The sequence below is a fragment of the Protopterus annectens genome, chromosome 8.part0 (assembly GCF_019279795.1).
Source record: "Protopterus annectens isolate FY-2018-M chromosome 8.part0, PAN1.0, whole genome shotgun sequence".
Taxonomy (NCBI): domain Eukaryota; kingdom Metazoa; phylum Chordata; order Ceratodontiformes; family Protopteridae; genus Protopterus; species Protopterus annectens.
Window position 1 is genome coordinate 1,629,739,172 of NC_056741.1, and position 25,409 is coordinate 1,629,764,580.

Sequence of the window (25,409 nt, forward strand, 5' to 3'; positions counted from 1 at the left end):
GGTGTTTCTTGGAATATGTGCACAACCTATGAAACACAGTATGTCAGGGAGGTGGGCAATGTCACAGAAAGCATGTCAAGTTTTATTCACTCCTGTGGTGTAATAAGCAACCGTATCTGATCCTCCACATGTAGTAGCAATATACAGAGGAACTTGCTGAGTACTCTAGAAGTGACTGCTGTGAAGTACGTGTTGTGTTCCCAGTCAGTCTCTGAACACACCCAGCAGCTAGTAAGGAAACAGTCACATGTGCCTTGATCTTCACAGATATGGGAAGGTGATTAATTCTACGTGTGGATGACACAAGTCACCAGTTCTTCTACAATCTCCCAGTCAACTCCAAAATGATAAATAATTTCAACCAGTAAAGTTGTGATAAGTCAGTCACTGATGGTACTGTTTATGTTGGTACCAGATGGTACCTCGTCAGTACTGGAGGGAATTAGTGACACTAAGTATTATAATATGTTCCTGTGCTTTAGCTGCCATGACTCTGGGCATTCCTGCAATAACTATATTTTTGCCCTGCTTTTCCCGTTTATACGCAGGGGCACAAAGAAACACCATTTCATCTATAGATGCATATGAGTTGTGACTGTGTTCACCTTGAGCACATTTTAATACCATTAGGACCTTGTCATTACTACCCCATTTCATTTGCATTTCATTATGCAACTTATTTGCATAGGTTTTCTATTGTGCTTTTAGGATCATTGCACTGAATTGTGACATAGGACTAAGAATCACTACTAGCCTGCACAAATCTGCATGTGACAGACTGCTACTATGCAATATTTGTATGAATACTGCCCAGAGGGGTCATGGGGGTGATACTGTAGCCTATTTCCTGAGGATGAGTACAGACATCATTTTCTATGTCAGAGCCATACTTTAAGTTTTAAAGACATTGGTAAGGAAAATCAAGGTTTGAGTAAAATATTTTCTAGTAAATAGAAAAGTCAGGCAAGATATCATTTTGAGGCAGTCCACCTTGTTATTTCAGACTGTAGTGTTAGTGGGAGATTTTAAATTGAACAGAAAAGAAATGGCACAGAAGTCAAGCAAGAAAAGGATGTTAGAGTAGAAACATATATTTCACAAATTGCTAGTGTGACTTATTTAGTAGTGAAACAACTTACAGAAAGTGAGTTATTAGTGTGGCTACTGTTTTGTCTTTGGAGGACAAAGAATTTTGGCAAGTAGAGATGATATAAATTAGTTGGATGGATTTTGAAGGAATTACGTTTAGTATAGGAATGGAGCATATGTTTAAGTTAGTTCTAAATTGTAGAGGATTTTTAAAATAAACCTGGATGCCTATAGGAAAAGGGGAATGAGAATATATATATATATATATATATATATATATATATATATATATATATATATATATATATATATATATACAGTTCCCTATCAGAAGCCTGAAACACTATAAGCCTGAAAATCAAAATCCTGAAACCAAAAGCCTGAAAATTCAAAATCCCGAAAACCCAAAATCCTGAAACTCAAAATCCTGAAAACACAAAATGGACATACTGACGTCATTGTGGCTTTGCTATTGTTAGCCCTGTGGTGTTAGGTCATGCGTTGGGTTCAGGTAAGTGTGCGGTTGGTTTTATGTTAGGGTTAGGGGCGGTTTAAGTGAGTTAGGGTTAGGGCGCAGGTTAGGCATGTATGCAATAGTGACAAATATTGGGGTTAGGGGCGGTTTAAGTGAGTTAGGGTTAGGGTTAGGGCGCGGGTCAGGTGAGTGTGCGATAGTGACGGACCTTAGGGTTAGGGTTAGGGTCAGGGTCAGTTGGTAGATATTAGTGTCTTTATAGTGACATATTAGCATTATTTGTGTTTTCAGGATTTTGAGTTTCAGGATTTTGGGTTTTCGGGATTTTGAATTTTCAGGCTTTTGGTTTCAGGATTTTGATTTTCAGGCTTATAGTGTTTCAGGCTTGTGATAGGGAACTCTATATATATATATATATATATATATATATATATATATATATATATATGTGTGTGTGTGTGTGATATATAATATATATATATATATATATATATATATATATATGTGTGTGTGTGTGTGTGTGTGTGTGATATATATGTATATATATTTATATATATATATATATATATATATATATATATATATGTATATATATATATATATATATATATATATATATATATATATATGTATGAATATATGTATATATATATATATTAAATATGACTCAGCTCTCGAAAGACCATTTAAACATGAGATCATTTCTTAAGACAAGAATATAGCAGTGGATAGTTTGAAAAGGTATGACCAAAGTAAAATATCTTTTTTGCTACAAGACAGTATGTGAGACAGTAATAGGTTCATAGGTTCATAGGTTTATACTAGGCTATCTGCCCTAAGGCATTTATAAGCCTAGCCCAGAGTTTTTGTGGCTTACGCCACCCCTTATGTTAAAAAATACTGTGCCCATTAGTTTGTTGTGCCTCTGTCCAGCAGTGACACAGAGATGATTCCTGGGGTAAACCTATGATCTCCCATCCACCGGTCAAGATTTCTCTTGAACAGAGCCAGCGAGGCGCTCTGCCTCATATGGACCGGGATTTTATTCCACAACATAGGGAGTCTCTGGGTGACAAATCTATCCCTCCAGCATGTCCTATTTATATCCGTGCTAAGATTTAAGTCGCTTGCTCTAGTGGATCTGGTAGATTTGGATTTTTTGAGGTGGAGCATGTCCATTAATTCCGGGTTGGACATGGCCTTGTATGTCAGGCACAGGTCACCTCTAAGCAAATGGTATGCGACTGAATAGAGCTGGAGTTTCTTTAGTCTGGCAGCATATGACAGATTTTGGAGTCCCTTTATCCTTTTGGTGAGGAACTTTTGGGGTCTCTCCAATTGCTGCAGGTGTCGGGTGAGATACATCCCGAATGGGGCATTGTACTCGATCATTGGTCTGATAAGTGAAGAGTACAGGGGAACAATGACCTCACTTGATCTGGATGTGAATCCCTTCATGATCAGGTGGGCAATGTAGAAGGTTTTTCTAACCACTTTAGCAATGTGAGTGTCAAAAGAAAGGCCACTGTCAGCCTGGGTCCCCAGGTCCCTGATAACCTCTTCTGTGCTTAGTGGATTGCCACCTATATGGTAGCTTGGGGTTACCTTGTTTTTCCCGAAGGGTATGACTATACATTTTTTGGCATTTAACTTCAGGCCATGGCTCTGGCACCAGCTATCAGTTTCCGTGAGACCCCTCTGATAATGTGAAAAGTAGAGATTATGTAAAGGCTGGTCATCAAGAAAATTTGTTATTTCCTAGTTAAAAATTAGATTTGATATTTGCTACATGATAAATAGTTCTGGAATACTGCAGGAGGTATTAGTTAAAATAAGGTATGTGCATTTATGACAATGCCTCCTTAATTTTTTTCCAAGAAGTATGGTTTTTCATTATAGGTTCATAGGAGTTTACTAGGCTAGCGACCACAAGGGCCTTTTTAAGCATAGTCATGCATCCCAAATCTCTGACAAGTTTTGATACCCTTGATACGTGTAAGCATGGGCCTGGGAGATGAGCCATTTATAGGTTACCTGTTTGCATCAGAGAAACAAATGCCAGACCAGGGATAAATTTCCGGTTTCCTTGAAAAGCTTTGAAATCTGAAATGGCCACAGCTTGATGCTGAAAACTCACAAACTAATGACAGCTGACTACGAAAGAATTTGACTGAAAAGTAAGAGGTGAAGCTTGCCTTGGGCATGTATACCATACACAAGAAAGGAGCTATATACCGATCTGCATATTCTCCCCACAAAGCAACTTTTGACATTTCATTTTAATGACTGACAGCAACTGATAGAGTGACGATGGCTGTTCCCTACTTTCTGGGAACTTTATATTGCAAAGCAGGAAGCCCTAGCCACCCTCCCAGGATATGCTTGCATATTGAGTGAGGGAGTTATCTGGGAGGAGTTTACTGGCAGAATTTTATGGAAAGGGATTCATGTGGATATTTTACATGCTATTTGTAGGACCAGGCTAGATTTTTGAAAAACAGAAAATCTTTATCAGCAAGAAATGTGAAAGGATATGTATGATACAGCTGGTGGCATTTTTATTTCACTTTTGTTATGTTTTAGGTGGCATATAATGAGAGCTGAGGTTGTAGTTTTAGGTGTTGGTTAAGGTTACAGTATAACATTTACTGAAGTTCGGTGTGAGTGCACATTTCACTGTTGTTAGGGTTTGGATACATAATCAGGAGAAGACCTTAAGATGGCTAGAAAAACAGAACTGACGTATTGGGGTACAGAACAAAAAAGAAGGGTGTAGTATGAAAAAAATCATTCACGGGGTTTATTTTGAGACAATAAGGAAAATGTTGCCTGAAGGTGTCTAGATGACTATAAAAAGAAGATGCTTACAAGGAGAGCATGTCAATGGATTTCAAGTAAAAGCTAACACATAAAAATAAATATTACTTGTTAAAGAGGATACAAGGCTTAACAAGCAAATGCAGGAGCCATTGAAAGATCCAAGGATCCGGGGGGGGGGGGGGGGGGCATGACAGCACATTTTCTTATTCTGGAAAAGAATGGAGTAATTTTGGTACTCATTGGCTCATTGAAAAGAAAACTGCAATTGCAGTGTTACAAAACATTAACAAGGATGTGGTGAAATCTGGGAACTATGATGAAAGAGAAGAGGTGCTGGAGGATATATTTAATGAGGTAGTTATGGTCATAGTCTTTATTAGAAGATTTGCACTTGTCCTTGTATGGCAGCTCAGTCAATAAGATGTTGAAAATAAGGATATTCATAAAAGCATATTGGCTTTTATTAAAGGACGAGACCATGGCCTATGTGGGATTTTCATATTTTAGAAGAAGAAGAAGAAAAAAATGCCTGTTGCTGTGTGTTCTTTCATTTTATTTATTTTCTCTCTTCTTTTTATTTTTATTGAAATAGACAATATGCACTGATTTTTAATGACAGGATTTTTATGATTAAGTCTGTTGTACATTTGTGATATGATGTGTTTTTTTTTTTGAGGGGACAATGAAGTGTTGTAAATGTTGTCTGTGATTTTGATAATGACTTATGTTGTTTTTCAGCAGTATGACATCATTGATATCCATCTCAGCTACTACCAACTCTATCAGATATTGCTTTAGTTTAATATGTAATCCATAGGACAGTCACTCTACTCAGTATTATATCATCTGTACTGAAGGTAAATTGGCTTTAGAGCCTCTGAGTGATGTCTACAATAAAAATATTATAAAACATTTGACTGAGAATTGTTTCTTAGAACATGTCATTGGGGACTGTGAATTCCTCAGAGAAGATGCCCTTAATTTCTTTCGTCATTTTGTGGACTGAGGAACAGTTTCTAACTAAATTATTCTTGTTGTGCAATTTGTGTTCAAACCATCACGTCCCTGATATACAAACCTAAAAAAAATCCATCTGCATCCATGATCACTCATATTATTGCTACACAAATCTAAAAGCAAAATATACCTCCAACAAAAAAATGTCATTATGAGCATACTCAAGTGAAACCTAAAATGTAAAATACAGGTAATGTGCAACAACAGTACTAAAGCAGTCCAGTGTTTTTGCAGATCCCCAGTACAGAGGCCCCCCTTTATTTATACATACTAACTCCATGAGGACACAGCTATGATTAAGTCAGCAAGCACATGAAATGTACTGTTCACTGATAGCACAGTTTGTTTTCTGTTTAAGTGACAAAATCCATTCTTCAACACAACCTACTTTTCACCAGAGGCCTTTAAATCCCCTACTTCAACCCACAAAGATTCAGTGGAATGGGTGTTAAAATCCCTACATCACCTCAAGCCAGTCACTGGAGCATGAACCCAGTGGCCACAATTAATTTTGCTATCTTGAAGAGATGTGTTGCAAGTGTTGACATTCTTTAATTAGGAGAGGTGAACATCATGCCACAATGTTACTGAAGTTTAATCAGATGTCTAAAGCAATGCATAATGCCATGCTGGTAGTATCTTAGGAGGTCCTGAATGATCAACTGTACTTTTCTTTATCTTTCATTAAAAAGCAGCATAAACAAACTGATCAATGTAGAGGTTAAACTAACAGGTTAGTAATTCTTCAAGACCTGTTATAATATTTTAACACATTCATTGTAAATGGGGCAGCGTGCTGCTTCCTTCCCTGTGAGACAATCACCACAATCTAGCAAAGAATTAAAAAAGTGAAGTTGTTCTTCTAACTATGGCACCTTATAGACAGCCACAATTTGACAAGTTTTTTTTTATCAAACAGGTTTAATTTAATATTATTGTTTTATAAATAACAGTCTTTATTTTTGTCATTCGTCACACAACAACCTATTTACAATTATTTGTACTTACGAACGGGTCATTCATCTTTTCTCACTTCCTTTCTGTTCCACAATTTTGCCCTCATAAACACGTTTTTTATATTCAACACCATTTAGCATTTCAGAAACAGCATTATCAAGACTTACCAAGCTGCAGATTTACATAGCACATCAAACCTAATTTCAGTTGTAAACAAGATTCAACTTTTAGCTTGTCTACTGTTTTATAATTCACTTTGTGCTGACATTATTTCAGGATTTAAACAATGTATGTCATATTTCTCTATTCCCCTTGATTTTGTTTTACCCACTTACCTTGCACAGTATGTACTATGCCTCCTGTACATGCATGTACTTCCCTCTCTCATCTCATCTTCTTTCCTTTTCCCATCATCCCAACGGTATTGTCTGTTATATTTCACGTGTACCTGCAGTGCTATCTGCACTGCAATACCAAAAGTTCCCTTTCAGCAGTCATGTCAGTAACATTGCTAAAGGCATTATGTGCTCTATTCTTACCTTAATTCTCTCTTTGCCATTACTCATATTGCAATCCAATTCAGTTTACTTTTATTTTCATGCATAAAAACTCATTTATCATTGCCAGTTTTCAGTTTTTTGTCCTTCTATCAGCTTACAGTTACAGCTCAACATACTCTCCATTCACTGCATCTTTACTGATGTCCAAGCTTATAATTTTTATATTCGACCAATCTTAATCATTCATCTGTTTTAGCCATATAATCCCCTCTGCTACATATCAGGACAAGGGTCAAGGAGATTCAGCATTTCTTGTGACCACTGTTAACAGCGTTAGTATGCGTTAGAAACTTCTTAACACAATACCACCATGAATATATCTTCTAGTCGATAAAGTACCATAAGCACAACTGACATATACTTTGAAAGCACTATATACCAAAATATCTGACATATCTTACCACCCTGTCAGGGCCTAGTGGAGTTGTTGAAAGAACTGCCATACCCTTTATACTCACTGGCTAAATTATCCAAATTGACAATAAATTATTTTTCCAAATAACAGAAAGAACTATTAATCATTCTAAACATTAATTTCATAAAAACATGCACTTCTATTTGTACTATTTAACATTTGCTCATCTTAAGCAGGGTAGTCAGTAAAGACAAAAATACACTTCCTATCAGGCAGTAGCTGACAGACATGTAAATATTTACTCAGACATTATGCATACAAGTTAAAACAGTGTAGATTTAGAGATGATTTTATTTTAAAATATGTTTGATATTCTGCTGGTTAGTAGTGTAGGACTGTGCAGACATTAGAAAAAAATGAGTATACAGAACAAAGATAATGAAGTTCATAGTAGAAGGTGAAAAGAATTGGAATGAGTAAAGTAAACTAAGTGAAGTTTGAGGTAGCTTTACCGTTGACAGAATAACATAGCAGTGGATGCAAAACAAGAGAGGATAGTACCGGAGTCATAGAACAAAGTAAGATGAGTCATAACAAATCTGTCACAAAATCTAATAAGGTCAAAATCAAAAAGCAGAACACAACTCAATATATCCTCTTCAGCAGGAATTGGAATCATATTAAGGCAGAGTTCAGCTATTACTGCATGACCTTAAATAAATTAGAGAAGTTGGGAGAATACTAGTGCAAGTATAGAAACCAATGATTATTTGCAGCATTCACAAATGGCTAGTGTACAAAAATGCTGCAGCAGTGTGTTTTTGAAGGCAAATGAATTACTTATTTTATTTCTTTTAACCCTGATACCTGTTGACCATCAGTACTCATGGCATTCTGTTGTTCCCTTCATTCTCTACTAAGTGTATGCCACTTCTGGCTTTAGTGACTGGAACAGGGCAAGAGCTGAGCACAGACACCATTATTTAGTCATCCATCAGGCATTTTTTGATATGTGGTCTCTAATCCAACCACTGGTTCCTGACATGAACATCCCAGTCATGGTAGGGGCTTAGAAAGTCCTATCCCTATGTTGGTGTACTTCCACCTCTGGCTTAGTAGGACCAAAGACCCACATCCATGGTCCATCCCTGTTGTTCAACAAAGAAGTCTATGCTTGTTCACATGCAATTGACAGAGCAGAATGACCAATCACCACCTGTCCCTATACCCCTGTACCCCCCCCAGGTTGGGTGACCCAGCATCGTTGACTTACACACACACTCCCTCACCAGCTCTTCCAGTGCCTGAACTGGTAATCAAACTTGAATTTTCAGAGGCTCAGTCAGAGCACTATTCTTCTATACCACAGAGAAGGGTTAGGAATTCAAACTATTTATCATTGTTTATTTAACTTGCTCACTGATATTTATGAACTTTCTGAGACTTAAGAGACACTCAGAGCTCACTATGCTAATATTTTAAAGGATGGCACAGGGGTGCAGCAGGTGGTGGTGCTGTCTCACAGCACTTGATTTTCTTGTTTGGTTTCCAGCTCAGTGCCACCTGTGTAGAGTTTGCATCTCCTGCCTTTGCTCCCCGTGCACACTGTGAAGGCTGCCACCCTAGCCAGATAGAATTGTGCAGATAATTCTATCATTTGTAAATATGAATGTTGAACTACAAGCTTGTTTTTTTTAATCAAAGAATATGCTGTGAAATGTTGAGCTTAAAACAATGTAGCAACATTGCCCCCTGCTGTAAAGAAAGCTAAGTCAAGCATTTCATGACTGTCTTTGATGTTTACAGTTCGGCTCTGGCCGGGCTAGATGAAGGCTTCCTGCCTATTGTTTTAAGGCTAAAGTTAATGGAACAAATTTACAAGTGAAAGTATGTACTATATACCACTGTCTATAAACGTACTATATACCACTGTCTATAAACATATAGTGTGTTATATCCTAGCTTGTAAATTCACTCTCACCAGCCAGGACAGTCAGCCACCATTACTACCTGCTCCTACACATTGTCTCCCCTTCCCTTCTTAGGCTACAGGTCATTGACTCCTATTCTATCCAACCTGGATAGTATACCTATTGCCCTCAATTCCCTCTTTTAATAGACATCTCCACTACTACACAGCCTTTTGTCCACTAGAGAGTAATAGTTTCCTTTAGACCTGAGTTTGCAATCCCAGTATTTCTCCCTTCTTCTCAAATTCCTCTCTGACTATCCTATCTGTATATTTATCTACTAGCAGGCTCTGTGTCAACTCACCCTACCCACCCTTACTTACCTTAGCTCATTGCTTCACTGATTGTTTTCCTTGGGTGAACTCCTCAGTGGCTCATCCTGCTCCGTTCACCCTCCGGGCTCACTCTGCTCCCCTACCCTGCCCCCAATTCCCACCCGCCCCCAGTGCGCCTACATTTATACCTAAATAGCCACACCCCTACACATTAACACTAACCCCTAACTCCTCCCCCAATAAAGCACTATCACTCATCTCACATTATCTATTACCTCACCACTCTATCTCCTAGCATCCCTATAATCCACCTCCTATACCTACAATAATGGCACAAGCATACCACAAACCCTTACCTTTATTAATACTCCTACTCACTCTCTATGAATACCACACATATCCAGGACTCCACACCCACAAAGGGCAAACATCCAGCCCTACTATTATCTCTCCGCACAGTCTTGGCAACTACTACTACCTAGCTAAGTACTCAGCAGCCAAGTTTCATAGACTCAGTCACTTCTCTCAAGCTAACCCTACACCTAGAAAAACCAAGAATCTAATATTTAAACTCTTACAACTCATCCTAAAAGTACAGCCCCACTCCCTTATAGAGGGTGATATACACCCAAACCCTGGTCCAACCACAGTCACAGCTACACAGCCTAATACACCAACTCATACTACTACAAACAAACCTTCCAAGCAGGCCAACTCTCTCCTGATAGCTCATCTTAGCATTCATAGCATCAATAATAAACTCACTCATCTGCATGCTCTTATAGATGTACACTCTTTTGACATATTGTGTCTGTCTGAAATATGGCTTAATCCATCAGTACAAGACAGTACAGTTTTACCTCCTGGCTATAACATCCTGAGATGTGACTGTAATAATAAGAAGGGTGGAGGTGTAGCCATACTTTATATGAATGGACTACAAGTCACCTTGCTAGACTCCAAACCTCCACTTTCCAACAATGCAGAAATTCTTCTAACTAAGATACAGCTGAACAAAAGTAAAGCCATATATCTTATCTGTGTCTATCTTCCACCAGGCAATAACATCAACACATTAGAGGCTATCCTTAGCTGGCTGTCAAGCAACTGCCCCCAAGAAACCATTATACTTGGAGATTTTAACATAAACTGGAATTCCTGCATATCTGAGCAACCTACTACTCATATCAACCTATTTGGCTTTACTCAAACTATAACATCCCCTACCCGAACCAATAAACTTAACAACAAAGAAAGTACCCTCAACTGGATACTTACTAATACTCCTCAACAAAATTATAAAACAGGCACCCTCCCAGAGGACATAAGTGACCATTTGCTTACCTATCTCATCAGATCTAAAATAGAACTCCCAAACTCTTCCATCTGCAAGACAATTCGTACTAACAAAAATTTTAACCCTGATCAGTTTCAAATTGAACTAAGAGCCTGTAACTGGACACCCCTTAAACACCTGCCATTAGATAATGCAGTTGAATACTTTAATTCAAAATTCCTTTCCATTTTAGATTGCCATGCCCCATTACGCAAAGTTAGGATCAGAACTAAACCTGCACCATGGCTCACTAAAACTACCAAACAAAAAATCTTGCAAAGAAATAAACTATGGGCCAATTGGCGCACAACAAAAAGCCCCTCAGATCACTTACAATTCAGACAGCTAAGAAACGAAACAAAAAAGCCATATTAGCCGATAAAAGAAACTACTACCATCAGCTTCAACAAACTCACCAAAACAATCCTCAAAAATTCTGGTTAGGCATCAATAACCTCCTATACCCAGGACGCTCAAGCACTCTTACTCCCAATGGCTCTGACCACAACAATCCCATCCAAATAGCTGACTCCTTTAACACATTTTTCACTGAAACAATACAATCTCTAGCTAAACAGCTCTCCACTAGCAACCCACGCTCTAACATAACCTCTACCAACAATCCTACTCTATTTCACTTTCAGCCAGTGCCCACATCCCTCATCTTTAACCTCATCCATAAACTGAAACCCACCACACTCTCTGCAGATCTACTACCTGCAGAATACCTCCAAAAAGCTGCTAAAGTCATAGCCTACCCCATTTCCATCCTCATTAACAGAACCATCTCTGAAGGAACTATCCCCTTAATCTGGAAAGTCTCTCACATCATCCCCCTTCACAAAGGAGGTAACTCCAAGGAATTCACCAATTACAGGCCCATAGCCATACTACCTCCTCTGGCTAAAATAATGGAGAAATGTATTCATCTACAACTGTTACCCTACCTACTTGAAAACAATCTATTAGCACCTTGTCAACATGGCTTTAGACCACATCATAGCACCACCTCTGCTCTCCTATCCTTTACTAACCAAATTAATAGTAATCGTAATAATGATACCCCATCCTCAGCCCTTTTTATCGACCTGCCTAAAGCATTTGACATGGTTAACCACCACCTTCTCCTAGACACACTCAAAAACTTATCATTGGATGCCCTTACCATACAGTGGTTCCAATCATACCTAAATAACAGACAGCAGGCTGTTCTTTGGGAAAACAAGTTATCTTCCCACCTCCCAGTAGCATTAGGGGTCCCTCAAGGATCCATACTGGGTCCTTTACTCTTCTCCATCTTTACAAATGACCTCCATTCTGTAATTCCACAAGCTGACTGCATCCAATACGCAGATGACTCCACACTCATATGCTCTGCTACTATCCAATCAGAACTTCAGTTACTTACCCAAAAGACCTTTAGCACAGTGGAAAACTGGTTCCTACAAAGATGTCTTATTTTAAACCCTAACAAAACAAAAATGCTACCATTCAACCCCACTCGCAGAACCTCCCCACTTAACTTTACTATTACCTCAAATAAGGGAACTATAATATCCCCAGAAACAACCACCAAACTACTCAGAGTACTAATAGATAATCACTTGTCTTTTGAACCTCACATTAATAACACCATAAAAACAGTTAATAAGAAACTAGGTTCCCTCTATAGAATCAAACTCTTTCTAACTCCTCTAGCCAGGGCCACCATTGCTCGCACACACCTTATCTCTACCCTCCTCTATGCCTCCCCTATCTATACCAAAATATGCAAGAGTAGCCTGAATAAACTGTCATCCTCCTACAACAAAATAGCCAGATTTGCAGCAGGATCCTCCTATAGAACTCATCATTGTATCAACTTGAATAAACTCGGATGGCTAGAACTGCCAAATCTAATACTTTTCAATCAACTAACAGTAGCCCATAAGATCCTGTATCTACCTCAGAATACACCCATACTCACATCCCTAGTCATCCACTATAACAATCTCAAATCCTTGCACTCATCTAACAAACTACTTGTACAAATATCCAAATCCAACAATTCAGCTGGTGACACCCTGTTCTCTAATACAGTAGGCAAGGCCTGGAACAACCTTCCAAATCAGCTAACCTCACTATCCTCTGTTAACTTATTTAAAAGCAAGCTCAAACATTACCTCAAATCACACTGGCTATGCCCCTGTGATAACCCAGACTAAACACCATATCCCCTTCAAGACTGCCATGATTCCCAGCCTCTTTTGAATATTACCTGTTAACTCTCTAATAGCAGTGCACTTGACCTTACTGAGGATACTTTCCTCATGTAAATATGTATATACTATGGTATTTCCTAGCAGGTTTATCACACCTCAACTCTTGTGAGACTAAACACGATTATTGCATCCTGCTATTTGCTTTTGTACACTCTATTCATTCAAACTAGTGTTTATCTTCTGTCTTCTTGTGTGACCAAAGTATATACAGCATCTTAGTTATAATTTCCATTATTATTTCAAACTACTATGATACCGAGCTTTTTTTAACATCAAGCTTTTGTTCCTACTGGATACAGAATATAAAATTCCTACTCATATAAGATATCATAAAAGTTTTGTAATGTACCAATGTCTACTTGAAATACATGTCTTGTCCAATTTTGCTAGTGTTATTGTATTGTGGAGCTTTTCTCCCTGGGCCTCCACTGAAAATGGAGATATATCCAGCTGGACTAGCTCGGTCAACAAATGTAAAATAAAATAAATAAAATAAAATAAATAATGACCAGAATTTACATATGGATTGCCCTTTATTGCTCTGGTTTCTGTCTAGGTGTAAAATAATGTAAATGCAGTTTCTGTCAGCCTGGGAACACCAGGAAAGTATAAAAATGATGTAATGGGAATCAGGACTGCAATAGCAATTTAAACAGAGAGAATCAGAAAGCATGAAGCATTTTTGTCTTGATCATCCAACTCATAGCACTGTCTTGCTTATATGTAAGTTATCTTAGACTTATGTTTTCTTTTAGAAATAGCTAGGAACTAGAAAGATTAGACTAAGTGTTTTTCTGTGATGTCAGAACTGTACTACTGAATTATTTTAAGTATTTCTGTATGATCTCTGAACTCTTGACTAGCACTGTGTAGTAAAAAGTATTGTCTTGTGGTTTTAATTATTTATTATTAAATATTTTAAAACCTTTTAACTGTGGCTGGTTTGTGTAGAGATAATTTAAGCTCTTAAGAGTATTTGCATGCCTTTGGTAAAACTGTACAAAAGCCACTCTAATAACTTTAGCCCTGGGTTATACTACCAATTGGCTAATGATATTGCACAGTAATAATTGGACACCCTTTTAAGAACCTTTGAGTAGCTGATAATTATTAGCTAGGTGGTGGAAATAATTTCTACTGTGCAGTCTTGGTAAAAGGGCCACAGCTGGAGAACCTGTGCCAGCCTTCCCCAGAAGTGTCTGTGTGGTTGTATAAACTTATCTCAAAGTATGTGTGTGTCAGCTACTTGGGCAGGGACATGAAGCACTGGTTGGACAGAGAGGGAGCTAGAGGTTTTAGCTTGCTCACTAGGCTGAGATCTGGACCCTATAGCCGTGCCAGTGGGGAGTCTTACTGAGAACCTGGAGAGCAAGGGAGCGACCAGCTGACTGTGATCTCTGCGTGCTCTTAAGGGAAATTGCACTTTACTGTGTGTGTTTGTTATCCTTTCCTCATATATGAGATGCCCTCTCTGGTGTTAGTGGTGAGGATTGAGGCTCCTTAATTGCTGGGCCAGGGCATGGGTGTCACACACACTTTGCATCTTCTTCCTGTAACCAGAGTTTTTTCTATGTGGGCTTCAGTTTCCTTTAACATTTCACAGGCTAATGTTACAGTTGAGCTGGCATTGCTCCATATTGCTTGCAGGCTTCTTGTTCACATTCTTCAACAAACTCACATCCCCACCAAGATTAGTTCCTACTTTAAGGCCATTATTTGCCAGAAGAGGCTATTACTTGCTTCTAACATTGATGTATGCATACCTTTCAACTGTACAGATTTTCACAGAATGTCCAGATTTTTGCCTTATATTTTTGGTCTACTCCTCTGTCAAATCATTGAGGATTAAATTTACTAAATTATGACATACATTTAAGTTTTACACTAAATATCCTCCAGAAAATACATGCAAACACAAAACCTATTATAATAACAAGTTTCTAAGTTTATAAGAGAAATAGCGAACATGTATTCCCTATTTTAGGGCCGTTGTCCCTACATTATTGTTGGCCTTGTCCAGATTTCTTGTGCTAAGAGGTTGAGAGCTATGGATCATGTATGCAGAAGATCGAATATGAGAATATTGTTTAGTTTTAGAAATACATGGATTTTGCTGGTAAAATGTGTGCTTTGATTAGTATAATTTTATAGTAGGATAAAATGCTGTACAAGTTTATCAGAATACATTGCAAGTGATTCTTACTTTTAGATTCACTTACACTGCTATCAATGTTCAGTGGTGTATTTGTGTGTTTCAGTGGGGTATTTGCGTGTTTTGGGCAGAATCAAACAGACTGGGTTAAAGAATTTGACTTTTTCCCACTGTTGTGCTATCTCAGAGTTAGTATATTTAAAGTAGGGGGTGTGGGGGCACAGAAAGGCTTGCCTTTTCTGCAAAAAAAGACTTCTATTATTGATTTTATTTAAAATTTTCGATGTGCAGCATTGGTGTGTGTTAATAAGGTTAAATAGCTTTTGTGTACTAAATCACACATTAAGTGGAAATAGTTGATTCAATATAGATCTAAAAGGAATATGCATGTACAGCATAAGTGCATAACATATACTGGGGGACAGTAGTGAGGAGGTAAGGGTAAGAGGTGGCAGTGTTGTACAAGTGGTGGTTGATATAGTTGGTAGTCTTTATGGTGGTGCTGAGATTTTCTGGACTGGGATACTAGTTGAGAGCAATGTTACAGGTTCTCCAACAGGCACTTTAACTGCAGCATCTTTATAGGATCTGCATGGATTTATATGCCTAAGTATCTCAGTATGCCTTCACGCCAGTTTCATCTGGGAAGATGTCAGTTTTTGATTTTTTTTTAAATTGAGAGCATAGTAATTTGTAAACTGGTTTAAAATGCCCTCCAAAACCAGAACATCTCTCAATGGATTCTCTTGTTAGTAAAAGATAGTCATCTGTGAATAGCAAGATCCTGGTTCCACGTCCCATTAGTTTTCATCCAGATAACAATTGTACTGGCAAATTAATTGAGCTAGGGAGACTATAGTGAGAATGAACAAGGAAGGACACAGCAGGCAACCTTGCTTTGTGCATCTTTATAAGTAAAATAGGTCAGGTAAGTAGTTAGCAGTCAAAACTTCAGCAAATGGGAACTGGTATAAGGCCTGGATAGCCTTTATGAAAGGCTTTGGTAATTCAAATGTCTCCAGAACTAGCCATATATAGTTCTATCTCATTGAATCAGAATTGTTTTCATAGTCTATGAACACTGCTGACTAAGGTGGCATGCACTTTGGCATGCCTTGTACATAAACTAATAAAGTGAGGAGGGGAGCTATTATATTTGACTGGCCCTTGATGAAACCAGCATGAGTGGGATGTTTTAAGCCAGAGAGCTATCCAGCTAGCCTATGAGCTAACAGCTCAGCATACACTTTTGCCTAAATGTTATTTAGGAATATGGGCCAATAGTAACGCACTGTAAGGAGATCCTTCCCTAATTGGGAATCACCACTATTCAAAACAGACTCAATGAAAGAGGCAGGGATCCTATATACTTAGCTTGGTTAAATAACGCAGATAGATGTGGGAATAACTGCTGTATTTGGCGCTTATATAATCCAAGTACTTAAGACCAATGATGCTGGGGCTTTCTTGTTGTCAATATCATCTATGGCAACACAAATGTCAGAGGGTGTAAACTGGGACATTAAGGTCATTGCACTAACCTGAGGCATTGCTGAGAGGTGCAGATCCTTTAAAAAAGTTGAGATTCAGTGTGACTCTGCTGGGGAAGCATCAGGTTGACAAGCCCTACACAGAGATTTAGTAAGGTGTAGAATATTTTATTAATTGCAGTGGGTTAAGCTGTATGTTTCCCTTCTTCTCTTATACAACCTATATTCATTTTTGCAGACCTTCTCTTAAATCGTAAGCCTAGCGCTTCCTAGGGTAGTGTTCCTGAGTCCATTCTTGTTGTCTAGCCTACCTTATCTGCTATAACTATGCCTTGTACATACACTAATAAAGCAGATTGTTCAAGCTCAGATCACCTACATGTCTTCCAAATACACTCAGTCTTCAAAGAATTCTACTTATCCACTAGGTTAGCATCCTTAAACTTTCTTATTCTACACCTCTGGCATGAAAGGTCCATCTGTTGCTGGAGTAAGAAAATGTGCCTGTCCATCTTCCTCATTAAATCTGTTTTAACTACTGTGCAGACACCTGTAGTGACCATTTAAGGGTTTCTCCCGTGTTTCTATAGGCATGGACCCAGTCAGATTTTGTGAAATATATTCTCTCACTTACTGGGAGATATATTTCCTCAAAAGAGGATCAGTAAGAACCAAGGGGTCCAATCTCCACCTTTTACACAATGAGATAATTTCTTGCCATAAATCCACTTTCAACATGACCACTACATGGTCTGATTTAGGGCATTTGACCAATGCAATGAAATTCCTTAGTCTGGATGTCATATTCAATACCAGGAGATAGTCTAACATGCTCCCTGCATGCACCTATAACTGGTGTAAAATATGTGTAACCTGGATCTGCAGTTATAGAGCATGCCAAATATTCATTATTAAAAGGGCCTTTATCGTATCCTTTTCAAAGAACTGTGCTCTAATGTGCCTTTCAGACCATGGCAGTGATTGATCAATAACAGAGTCAATCAATACACTAATGCACTCCCACAAACATCAAACAATTATCCCCATTAGGCTCCCCTAGAGCCAAAGAGATAAATGCCAAGAACAGTATAATGACCTATAGATAGCCCCAATTTGATTGCATTTTCACTAAGGCCCAATGACCTTCAGCATCACATACCTTATAGTCATTTTCCATTGATGACATTTGTTAATAACAATGGCTAACCTTCTCTTCAATAATCTAGAGAGACTAGATGCTGATGGTCTCCCCATAACGGATATCAGATGTCTTCTGTGCTATCTCACAATCTTCAGCTCCTGCAATAGCAAAACATCTCAAGAGAACTGCTTAATCCAATTCTATATACTATTCCTTTTTCTTTTAGAGGCTAATCACCTTACACACATTATATTTTTATACCTGGCATATATCAGTTTTAGCCTTATTAAAAAAAACAAAACAAAAAGAAAATACTAGAGGAAAGAATTTAACACTAATGTGGCGAGTGTTATTCATCCTCACACTGGAAATAAACAATCATGTCTCCATAGGACACTTAGAACCTAATGCGCCAGAACATTAAATGTGACTCAGTTGCAAATAGTGAACCATCCCAGGAAGAAGAGGGCACAATAAGCACACTTATTGACAGGGGCTGATTACATCAAGGTAATGCTGAAAATCAAAAATCCCACTCACAATACCAAGTGTCTTTTTTTAACTGGAGACCATGATTTTTCTGCCCCTGAGGAAAAATTGGAAGATCATCTTGTTTCCATTCCAGTTCTCAGCCCTGCCTCTTCCAGAAGCTGTGGAACCTCATCCTTAGAAGGTCCTTCACATAAGGGTGCTTCTTCTGGGACCAACAAATCACATTTATTGTCCATAGCAGCACAAAAGAGCTGTCTAACTGCATCCTTTCTGACTCGCTGGGCTGTATTACTAATTTCCTATGTGTCTTATCTGTGGCTATACAGAGCATTTGCCTGGAGTGTAAAGCTGCAAACTTGCCTGGCTGGGTGAACACTTTAGTTCCCTGTGGCATAATGTGGATGTGTGTTGCCTTATCCTGAAACTCAGGTAAGGAGATGTTCATAGGCCTTGCAACTGTCCCACTCAAAAATAAATTAGGGAGGTCTTTTGCCTGCAGATTGACTTGGAGAAATGGTAGAAGCCCCTTTGCCACACTAAAGGAATGCCTCTTGACCTTCCATGTCAGAACTGAGATTGCTGGGTAATTAACATAAGTAGGGATGGTATTCTCACAGCATGATACACCTATCGCAGAAAAAGCAATGTGTTGGAAATCAGCACTTCATAAAAGCTGTGCAGCATCTTAACTTTGTGATTATCTAAGATTTGTCCTTCCCTAGCAGGTTTTGGATGGTGTCCTTTTCAGCAAAAGACAGCCAAAACAAAAATAAAATAACATGCCTGGGTAGCTTATCAGTCACCGGATTTTGGAGGGCTTTATGTCTTGATATAAAGCCTATCAGAACCTGTAGCAGATTAAAATGTTGTCTTTGTAAAACACTTTGAAATTCTTTCCTTTGGTGCCTTAAAGGAGCCCTACCAATTGTAAGTTATTTTGGCAGTTCCTGTTTCCTAGGTCGTCTATCTTTAGTTTTAAGTTTTTAATATCTTGTTCTTGCTGGGAGACCTTGGCCCACAGTAATTGAAGAAAGGTGGCTTACAGAGAATTGATTGATTGCAAAAAATCTATATGGTCAAGGCTTCAATGTCCACTGATTGCTTGGTAGACATTGATTTTAACTGCTGCTATATCTGTCAAGACTTGAGACAGTAAAGTTGCTAGAGAAGCAAGTTTCCCCTTCAGAGTACTGTGGCAGACAGTGGCCCTTCAGAGTACTGTGGTAGACAGTGGCCCTTCAGAGTACTATGGCAGACAGTGGCCCTTCAGAGTACTGTGGCAGACAGTGGCCCTTCAGAGTACTGTGGCAGACAGTGGCCCTTCAGAGTACTCTGGCAGACAGTGGCCCTTCAGAGTACTGTGGCAGACAGTGGATAGTACAGGTATGCAGTGCTCTTCTGTATCTATACTGGCATGACTGTTGTGTTAGGCAGAAATATATGATACTATTCACAGAGTGCTTAAAAGAAACAAATATGGGTGACAGCATGGGTAAAGAAGGCACGTTTTTATTTTATTATTCCACAGGTTTCAGTGATTCTTTACATTCCAGTCAAAATAAAGCCTCTTAGGTCGACCCCAACGAAATGTCTAAGGAGTTTGGAGGGGCTAATATTATCAAAGGCTTTAGAAAAGAATCAAGGTAGAGAGAGCAGGTAATAGGCTGTTATTTAGGCTGGACAGGGTAGAGCTGATGGTGGTTACTGACACTGTCCACTTCATGTGTGGACCAGTAGAATTATTGACAGAGAGGATGTAGTTTGGATTCTAGCATGCAGGACCTAAATTGTTAACTGCTTTTTCCTAGAAGCTAGACCAAAGGGAAGATATGGTTATTAGCCTGTACCTGTTAATAGCAACTGAAGAGCCTCCCTTTTCCGGATTAAGGGAGAATAGATCTTATGCTGTGATTTAATAATGTGGTGAGTGGGAATGCAAAGAATTCTGTGTCAAGCTGTAAGACTTTGCAATTTGTTTACAAATTAATCCATATTTCAGTACAACCTCCTCAAACTGATGTATCTTTATCTGTTGACTTATACTGGTTAAAAATGCTTTTAATAATCTGGTACTGAAAACATTGACTTAGATTTCCATCAGTTTGCATACACTTATTATATGATATATTTGGAAATACAGTAGCTCTGTAACTGAGGGAGACCCTGACAATCCTGTCTAAGGTTTATTACTTTAACAGGCACTGATATACATGCATCTGTACAGAATTAATTTCAGTATCATGCAAGGAGTGAGCCAAATCCTGAAATCTGCATATGCTTGTTTCCAATTAAGTAGCTTCCTGTATAACCAACGTTAGGAGTTTTACTGCAAATTTAATAACAATCTTTGTGTTCTCTTTTCTGCAGACTGACCATCTGTTGTTAACAAACATGTCTGTTGACTTTTATGGTTGGGAGGTTGTGTACGATGATGCACACCAACTGCAAGCTAATCAAACGCCCAAGACTGGAACAGTCTATACAATGTATCATGGTACCAAAATCCAAACTGCCAGACAGATAATTCAAAATGGATTTGTACAATCCACAGATGGGATGTTGGGTCCAGGTGTCTATGTCAGCAGAGATCAAAAGAAAGCTACTAGATACCCCATTAGTGTCCCAAGAAATGACAAATTAGTCCTAAAGCTGAGAGTAGATGTTGGTCGGGTGAAAAAGATTGACAGAGACAACCACGAAATGCAAAAAACGTGGCACGCTAATGGTTATGATACAGCCTGGGTTCCCCCAAACTGTGGTATGCAGGCTGTTCCTAGTGGCTTGGAAGAGGACTGTGTTTGGGATCCCAACAGGATTGAAGTAATAGACATTCTGCATGCCCCAGACAATACCATTCTAACAGAGTTAAAAGGCCTGTTACAAACAGCCAGAAGCAATGCCAGCTCCAGACAGAGGTTCGGCCGTTCAAACTGCAATGTCTGTAATACAGAAATGGAGAGTCCACATCAGCTGGAAAGTTGCTGGGGATGTGGTGAACAAATTTGTTCATTCATGTCTAAGCACTACTGCTATTAGTCATTCTTGTCTAAGCATTGCAATGATTAGTCTGTCTACGGAATGCTCAAAGTTCTTTTGTTGAGGGGTTACTTTCTGACTGAACTTCACTGCCTAGAAAATATCTATTTGTAATCTTGCAAACATGAAAGGTTCTTGAAAAAAAGTCTTCCTTTGGCCTTTTAACTCTAAATTTGAAATATTATGTACATTGAAAGATCGCTGCCTTATGTATAATGGTGTAATTTTGTGTCATGGATAGTTTACAGCCTTATATGTATAACAGCTGAAATCTACCTAAGGGGCTATACCTCTGAATCATTTAGTGTAAGAAATCTTGGCAAAGCTAAAAATAATGCTCAAACTTAGGGATGATTTTTAAATATTGTTCTTATAAACATAAAACATTGCTAGAATAACATATGTTGCATTAACATCCATTTTCAGATGTATATGAAGCCTGAAACTCATGCATGCCATTGACTTCAGTCCTCCATGGTTTTCCAGGAAACCTCACATTTTTTGAGGAACAGATCAAAACTACAAGGCAAAAATGTGAACAGTTGAGTTGTATGCTGGAGGCTCTGTTGCTTTGGAATACAATACAACTACTGAGACTATTTCTTCATTTCTGTTTGTTTTTTTCTTGTAACAATGTATGTTACTCTCAGTTTGCAGATGTGAAAAACTTATTAGCAAAACTGAAGAAAGATTTTATTTTAATTCCGTTGGTAAAGCCTATATGCTGAAATCAGTTTTGATGACTTCTTTTTCACCAGGGTCACATTTACTGCCATATTACATTAAATATAAATAAGTGAGAAAGAAGGTGACTGTATTCATTATTAATGATTGTTAAAGATTTATAAATGATTTTGTAATGACAATCTCAAAGTGTCGTATTTGTTTTGACTACTGCCTAGTGATTTACGTTAACACTGTGTTTTAAGTAGATTTTGCTAGGATTATCCCTAATACATTCTACTGAGGTATAAAGTAATTTGACATACACAAATAAGTAACTGCTTTCTGAACTTAACAAAATAAATTGCTTGCATACATAAAAGCCAGGAATGTGATCAGAGCATTTTTTCTAATATATGTATTTCCAACACAGAGGGTGGTACAATGGTGCAGTGGATAGTATTGCTGCCTCACAGCAAGATGTTCTCTGGTTTGATTCTTGGCTGGGGTGCCTTCAGTTTGAAGTCTGCATGTCCTCCCTGAGTTCACGTGGCTTTCCTCCTGGTGCTCCGATTTTCTCCAAAGAGATGCAGTAGGTGGATTAGACACTCTTAACTGGCCAAAGGTGAGAGTCTGTGTGTGAATGTGTGGTGTTGAAGAACTATTGTGGCAGGGCTAGCCACCTGGCAGTGTAAACCTTGCCTCTAGATGATGTCACTGTTGAAGTGACACACCAACCCCATGTACAGAAACAGGAAACAGGGGTTGTGGATGGATGGATGATTTCCTGATTTCATATAAAGAGCTATGTGAATGTCACATATTTCTGTGTGCTTCCTGTTTTCAGATTAGTGTAATTAGAATGGAAACAGAGCTATGTGCATCACAGATGCTTTGGTTTCTGAATGCTGGACACAGTTGCCTCTTAATGTGCAATTTACTGATGCAAAGTGAAGAGCTGTCACAGCACAACATCTAGACAAGTTTTAGTTTCTTCAAAATGTAGCACGCATTTGCACAAGTTACAAACAAGATTGCTTGTTTTATAATGAACCACAAATTCAGGTATACCATTATTACAACTGAAATAGTTGTACAAATATTCACAAAAAATAAAAAAAAAGAAAAAGTTCCAAGAAGCTGCATTTTTCTTCAAACTCTAAAATGTCGCCATTTTTGTGGCATCTCTTTTTCTCCCACCCTTTTTCTAAAAAATGGCATGCCTCATATGACTTTTGTCCTTCCACATTGCTGGCAAACCTACTGCTTCTTTCTAATAGTCTTAAATATAATATCTCACAGGTAGGCTTTATGATTCCTCAGAAACATGAAAGTTTTTAGTTGCTTTGTGGTCAAAAGGACAGAAGAGTAAAATTTCTGTGAATTAAGGCTGGGGGTGAAACAAGACCACCTGCATAGCAGCAACCCATTACATTTCCAACCTGAGCAATAAGATGTGCAATGCTGTTATTGCACACTGTCTTTCCACCTGTGGCATACAGGGATCCATACAGATCCCCGAATGCACTTTCCACCGAAGCAGAAATCACAGAGCATACTTCAATGAAAGTGCTGTTCACCGAAGCAGCACTTTTGGAGAAGTATGCTCGTTGTGCTGGTCATGTGGATAAGGGAAAATTCCCTTTTACCCACTGTAGTGCAACCTCGGAATGAGAATATTAAAGTAGAGGTGTGTGGGGGGCACAACCCCCCACATGGGGGGGTGCAGGAGATCTTGCCCCCCTGCATAGTAGTAGGTTTAATGTTGTATTTTTTTTTTAAACATACTTTACTGTAAGCACTTTTTTGGTGAAAAGCACTTTTGGTAAAGTATATTCACTGATAATGGATTTGGACTTTTGATCTTTCAATCAAAAGTCCTAGATCCAGCATACAGGATGGCCTATCACACTTCCAGCTAATTTGTTATTAAGGGTCTCCCTGCTGATGCTCTGGCCTTTATCAGTAGTGTACCCCATTTTCTGTGGAACAAGGGGAGCAAACATGAGGCCACTTCTTCATATCTCAACCAGCCCTGAGCAACAACTCTGACTCATTCCTGAACTTAGTTTGTTGATTATACAGATAGATGCTTCACATAGCTCTCAACCTCTTAGTGCAAACAATCTAGAAAAAGCCAAAAATAATGGGGGCAAAGCCCCAAAAATAGAGACAAATTTTAAATATTGTTCTTATAAACTTATAAAGTTGGTAAAATAAAAGGTCTTTTGTTACCATGCATTTTCTGAAGGATATTAAGTCAGAAACTCAAATGCCTGTGATTATTTAGTGAATTTAATCCTCACTGATTCACTACAAAAATCTAGAAAACCAGAGATTGTATGAGGAACAGACCAAAAATATGAGACAAAAATTTGGGCATGCTGTGAAAATCTGAACAGTTGAGAGGTATGATGCTTTGTATCTGTACTACAGAATGATTATGCTTTTTCTAGCGCTGATTTTTTTCACTGCCTTTGCTCGCTATACGTTTCTGTATGCTTACTATTTCTCCAGGCTTTTAATTTGTAGTTTTAATGCATACCCTATTTGGGCCATCAAAAACAGACTGCCTGTTTGGTTGAAGATTGTTTTAGGGCTGAAATATCAAATGGGCAATGTATCACTTTTTTTTTTCCTTAGGGCCAAAGCCTTTACACATTTATTCACGTAAGTTACAAACCTTTTGGTCCATTGCCTGTGCAGCTTTTCAGTATTAAACAAATTGGAATACCAGTCTTAAATCTGCTATGTATCATTTCTATCATTTTCCAGTAGTTCTTACTTAGTTGTTGCATGTTACAGATTGTTTTCAAAGGAGGAAACTCAGACTTGGGATTCATTAATGCCTGTACTAAGTGTACACTAAGTGTACACTGTCCTGAGTGAACAGACAACACAAGCATAACTCACACCTTCTTCCTCCTAATTTTAGTTTTCCTACTGATTTTCTTGCAGCCTTAAATATCCAGGAGGATTCATAAAGGTTACCGCAAAGTGTAGACTAGATGTACACTTAGTGTAATCATTTTGAGAGACTAGAAAGCCCAACAAAGTGGTAGGGATGGTCTTGAATGCATATCATGTGCACTTAGTGTAGGTGTTAATGAAACTGGCCCAATGTCTTTACACAATTTTGGCAATTACTTTGATTATAGTGTAGCTCAGTGAGCAATTGATTATACATCTGAGAAAAATATACTTGCTTGTGTATATTCATTTTTCTGTGGGGAAATTATTGCCATATTGGAATATGTATAATCTGAAATTGAGTCTGTATGCAAATGAAATGAAGACTATAAATGCCATCATCATTATGT

The 25,409-nt window shown here is 38.3% G+C and overlaps 1 protein-coding gene across 1 annotated transcript in view; it reads left to right on the forward strand.

Moving 5' to 3' along the window:
- The window catches only part of LOC122808521, a 547,157-nt gene that overhangs the window by 16,189 nt on the left and 505,559 nt on the right, over window positions 1-25,409 (forward strand). The window contains 1 exon segment of the mRNA XM_044079475.1: window positions 20,758-21,226. Coding sequence (XP_043935410.1) covers window positions 20,782-21,226 — 445 coding nt within the window. The 5' untranslated portion in view covers window positions 20,758-20,781.